The sequence below is a fragment of the Manihot esculenta genome, chromosome 7 (assembly GCF_001659605.2).
Source record: "Manihot esculenta cultivar AM560-2 chromosome 7, M.esculenta_v8, whole genome shotgun sequence".
NCBI classification, from domain to species: Eukaryota; Viridiplantae; Streptophyta; class Magnoliopsida; order Malpighiales; family Euphorbiaceae; genus Manihot; species Manihot esculenta.
In genome coordinates this window covers 256,593-262,067 of record NC_035167.2, presented here as the reverse complement: position 1 = coordinate 262,067, position 5,475 = coordinate 256,593, and the positions used below count along the sequence as shown (strand labels likewise).

The 5,475-nt window shown below is 35.4% G+C and overlaps 1 protein-coding gene across 1 annotated transcript; it reads right to left on the bottom strand.

Annotated features, from left to right (window-relative positions):
- Nucleotides 1–2,896: 2,896 nt before the first annotated feature.
- Nucleotides 2,897–4,978, bottom strand: LOC110619139. Its single transcript, XM_021762394.2, has 2 exons — nucleotides 4,713–4,978; nucleotides 2,897–4,598 (listed from the first exon to the last, which is right to left on the bottom strand). Exons 1-2 carry the CDS (start codon nucleotides 4,831–4,833, stop codon nucleotides 3,049–3,051), a joined length of 1,671 nt encoding a protein of 556 aa, XP_021618086.1. The 5' UTR covers nucleotides 4,834–4,978; the 3' UTR covers nucleotides 2,897–3,048.
- Nucleotides 4,979–5,475: the final 497 nt, after the last annotated feature.

Here is a 5,475-nt window from a genome sequence, read left to right as displayed (position 1 = left end):
AACCTCCTTGTTGTTTTTCCTGATCCATATTAGAATACGTGTTCGTAAGTCATTCAATGGAGTATAATTCTTATACTTACTTTGGTTATCACTTCCCCAGGAGATTGGGTAACTTCTGTGGCCTCCCTCACATCCTCACCTCTCCGGCTTTTGGTTTTGCTTTTGACTAGTCTTTTTTTCCTCTCTCAATGCTTGGACTTTGTCATCCAGCCTGATGTATTTCTGGACTTTGTCCATTAGCTGTTGCTACGTAGTGACTAGGTTCTTGATTAGGAAATATATGAACCTGACATTGCATGTTATTTTCTTCAATATTTCGCATGCTATCTCATGATTTAATACACCACCTGTATTGCTTCTGCATTAAACCGTGAGATAAAACTCCTTCAAAACTCGCCCTCTTCTTAGCAGATCTTTTGCAAGTTAGAGAAGAGATTTCTAGGAGGTATATAAGTAACAAACCTAGACTTAAATAATATAGCAAATTGTGTAATATTCTGAATTAAATCTGGACTCAAATGTTGGTATCATTTTTAAGACAAACCTGTGAGTATCGATGCAAACACTCAGTACAACACGAAGTTGTTGACATCCTGAAGTTACATGGTCATCCTAAAGATCGCCAGGTGACTTTTGAGATCTTCTGTTCTGTCATATTTGCCCAAGCTTGGCAGCTTGAACTTGGTTGGGAAAGTTTTTGCTATGATCTCTTCTCATAAGGGCGAGGCATCGTTCAGGCCATAGTCCTCTTTTGTTCCTTCCAATACCTTTGGATAACTTGTACCAGATTCCAGTCGATGTCTTTTGGAGCATCATCTGGTGATTCTTCTTCTTCAAACTTGGCATTTCCTTTGGACCGCGTTCGGACTGCCTCTGTCTGGATCCTTGGGGTATCTATGGAGGCTTCCTCCCTTCCTCTGGGAGCCGACTGCCTCTGTCTAGATCCTTGGGGTATCTACGGAGGCTTCCTCCCTTCCCCTGGGAGCCATGAATGATGCCTCCTTCCGAGCTTTATATTGCTCGAGAGTAACCTACAACCTTTTGATGTATTGGAGCATTTGCTCATTGTTTAGATTATTAAGATCTGCTTCGTTTACCATAAGAGGTGTGTTTTATCCACTGCCAAGAGTGGAAGAAATGATAGTGCCTTCATTGATAGCAATCTTAGTAGCAGTCTGTGAATTACCAGCCATTTCGAGAGAGAGAAAAGGTAGATTTCTTTTTAAGAGAATGGAGATAATCCAAATGAACAGAGAGAATTCAATGGATATTTTTGACAATGAAACTAATTGATGTGGCCAAAATAGAGCTGTGCTTTGATTGATTAATCCTGCAAGAAAGAAAATGTGAGATGGTTGGAGCCTATGGCAGTTACTCCGATGCTCAAGTCAATAAACTAAAGAATAGGGTGAATGTAATATAATACTTTGAACTCAAGAGTAGTTGTGTAAAAATTGTGTACCTTTATCTCTATGGTTATTAACTTTTGTACGGTAAGAGGATGAAGTTAATTATAGCATTTTTTGGAAAATTAGCTGGTGCTGACTAATTGATAAAAGATCCCATCGGCTGATTGATTGGTGATTTCTTGATTTGAGATGTAACGGGGATCTGTTGGGTCGTATCTTCCAACAACACCTTTATGTGAAAACTTGACCTCTTCGATAAATGGCAAATTTTGATGAAGAACCGGATATTACGATGTCTAGGTTTTCTTTTCTAAGGATGAGACCGCATATTTTCTTATCAGACGCTTCCTATGTGACTCTGTCTTATGGTGACAACTCTTATCTTATTTTGAACAATTATTTATTATATTAATAAGCATGTGTTTATGATAAAGATTAACCCTGGTCAATAATTAACTTACGTGAACAATTAAATTAAAATAATAAATAAATGAACTTGGCATATCAAGTGTACTTAAATTAAATTTGATTAAAATTAAAAATTAATTATAATTACAATAAATTTAAAATTTATTATATGGCTAAGTTTTAGCCATATTCCTTGTTAAATATAAATATTTTAGAATTTTTTAATAAATAAACCCAATAAGATTTTTTTATAATCAAAAAATATTTTTTTAATGTGTGGTATACTTTTAATACATTAAATATATTTTATAAATGAGAAATATTATCCGGAATGACTTTTTCACTTGATTATTTAATACTTTTAAATAAAAAAATATAATGATTAATTAAAAAAATAATTAATATTTTCAACAATATCTCTTCACCTCTGCAGCCAAAGTGGGAACAATATGTGATTCCTGATAAATCCGAATTTAAAGTGGCTTTTTAGAGCATTCATAAAAAAGGAAATTGCTTCCAATTTGATGAGATATGTAAGAATAATAATTTTTTTAGCTATATTATTTTGTATTTTTTTAAAATTTAAAAATTAACCGCTGACTATAAACAAAAAACAGAGTATGATTATAAGATATATTTTTAATAATATTTTATTAATATAATTAATATAAATATAATAAGAAAACAATGAAAAATAGTTAATTAATTATAATAAAAAATATTATAATAATTAAATATTATCAATATAAATATTAATAAATAAAATATTAATATTAATAAATAAAAATTAAATAAAAAAATAACATAAAATAACAAGTAATAAAATAGGATAAAGAATGCTAAATACTTGCTTAAAAAATGCGATTTTTGCTAGTATTTCCCTTATAATTTACTCAACACGTACGGTTATCACTGCCAACCAATTGTAATTAGCTTCCCATCATGCCTGTCTTGGCCAATTTTTTCATTAATTGTCGTTTTTATGTAGGTCTGTATTCATATAGAAAATTAAAAAAAATTATTACTTTCAAAAAAAAAAAAGATTTCGAGATCATTTTCTGAAACAGAAAGAATTCCACTTTTATTTTTCTTTTTAAAGAAGTTTAGTTAAATAAATTAACTAAATAAAAAAAAAAACACACACACATATATATATATGCATATGCATATTGTGTTGTTTTTAGAATATGCTGTTGATAAGCAAAATATATATCTGGCATTGGATGCTATTTTAAACTTCATCTCCTGTCCAATTTCTTTTCAGCTTTGGACCTGTGGGCCCTTCTTCCCCGAGAACTTCATTTGGTAGACTATTAATGAACTTTTCAAACGCAGATTTGAGTTTCCCAGGTAATATTTTCTCCACTTGCTTGATCTCCTCGGCTATGTCGTAAGTAGTTTTTGGACCCCATTTCCTCAAGTAATTAAGCCATGGTGGCTCGATAACCTTCGTGCCCAAATACTCAGCTGCAACCACCGAGAACCTTGCTCCAGTATCCAACACCATTTTACTTTTCGCAGTATCATTCCTTATTCCTATCCCACTGTTCCCTTGTAATACTAGACCTGGCTTGGAATACATGGCATGGCCATGCCACGATGCATACCCAACAGTTTTGTTTCCACTTTCAAACTGAAGCTCCGACGCATTGAGCCAAGAACCCCCACTATGTTGGGAGAAGTAAACACTCCACAACTCCCCATTAAAGTTACTGACTCTCAACGTCAAATGCTCCCAGTCACCAACGTGTTCTCCTATCCTTCCTAGTGGAATATTGATGAGCTCAACTTTAGCTTTGGCAGGACCATTGAAAGGACAAAACATCCACAAAACTATGTCCGTAAAGGTTGCTCCCAGCATTGGCTTGATGTGTAAATATACCTCAGTTTCTTGTAAGTCTCCTTTCTTGATTCTCTCTCTAGCATTTTCATCCAGGGGAAAGTCCAGCCAGTATGAATCATCATTTGAACCTCCTTGAGGAAGGTTCGAGCCTGTTGCTGTGATTGGGATAGGGTTGGATTCTTCTCCCTTCTTATATAAGAGTGCCCCATTGTTAAAATACCAACTTATCGAGGATGAGAAGAACTCTTCATCAGGATGGAAATATATCCGGGGAGAGTATGCCTGAAAAATTGCCTGAATTTGGTTTAGATTGGGCATGCAAGATAAATTGGAGTGCATATTCTTCAAGCAAGCTACAGAAATAGAGTTAGCGCTGCCGTTTTGGGCCACAAATGTGCCCACACAAACACCCATGGTCTGCATCCCCCTATTGCTGGGCCTCAAATTGAATACGTTGAATCCATTTGGATCGCTTTGCTTGCCAGGTCCCCAGACCCAAGTGTCGACCTCGCATTGGTCGGTGATGTCTGATCGAACGCAGCGGATTTTTTCGAGGGAAGGCTTTGCGGGGGAATTGGTGACGACAACGCCTACGGTTGTGTAACCATCAGGAGCAGTGGGTAACCAGATGTAGCCAATGCCGTCTTGCTTGATTTTGAGAGACTCGCTGCTCCAAACTAGCGTGTAATCGAGCGGTGTCTTTAAGGTTCCCCCTACCTCATCTTTCCCGGCAAGAACCCACCCGTAAAGCGACCTGTTGTTGGGTTGGCAATAGCTACCCAGCATAAAGAATCCTTGTGGTATTTGCCAGGGATCAAAGAAAGAAGCGCCAAGGTCATCTGGTCCCCCTTCATGGGTAGCCCAGACTTTGTTGAAAGACGAAATCTGACACACCCGTAATCCACCAAGATCAATGGTTCCATATCCAAACCCTTCACCTATTAGTATAGCATGCGTGAATCAATCATCATCAAGACTAAAAAATTAGAGATGAATTCATTAACAAGATTAGCATAAAAAAGCGAAGAAAGAGATTAAATGTTTGAAGGTACCTTGTGGCCAAGTTGGCAATGGAGAGGGAAGCTTGAAGGAGGTTTCAATGGGCAGAGGTTTGGATTTCTTCGAGACAACGTTGGAACCTGAAGATGGAGGGAAAGAAAGACAGTTCCCCATGGGTAGCTGGTAAGGTGTTGTAAGAAGGTTCAATGCAAAGAAGAATATATAGAAGCAGCACGCTATAGGAGAATATTCTGTTCATAGGTCATTCCTTCTTCTAAACAAAAATGTGAAAAGCAACACGAACAAAAGGACCAGCCAAGGGAAGTCGGGAATGGATATGACGTGCAAGCAAGACAACGTTTTGTTTTTTTTTTTTTTTTCTTCATTCTTTCATAAAATATTAAATAATATTATAGTTAACTTCTCTTTTACAACAAGCAGTTTTTGCTTTGCAGGTTACAAACAAATCATCAGTCATGTGCAAAATAGAAAATAAAGATATATATATGCGCTATTCTTAGAAATGGGTTTAGCAAAAAGTTTATTTTTTTTGTATATCTTATTATTTTTCTATAAAAATTAACTTTATTAAGTAATGATCGAAAGAAAACAAGATATGCAAAATGATTGGACAATTGTTGTCACTCTGTTTCGGTGAGCACTATGACATAACAAGAAAATATGTTGCGTGATGAATTGACAGGTTGGCGGTGTCCGAAAGCATCTCATTTATGTTAGTAGTATACGCACGGCTAATTTGTTAGTTATAATTAAATATTATTTTTTATATATTTTAAATATTTAAATATAATTTTA

Coding starts and splice junctions, on each gene's coding strand:
- LOC110619139 (XM_021762394.2), bottom strand. CDS start 4,833: ATGGGGAACTGTCTTTCTTTCCCTCCATCTTCAGGTTCCAACGTTGTC. Junction 4,599..4,712: donor ATTGCCAACTTGGCCACAAG/GTACCTTCAAAC, acceptor CTATACTAATAG/GTGAAGGGTTTGGATATGGA.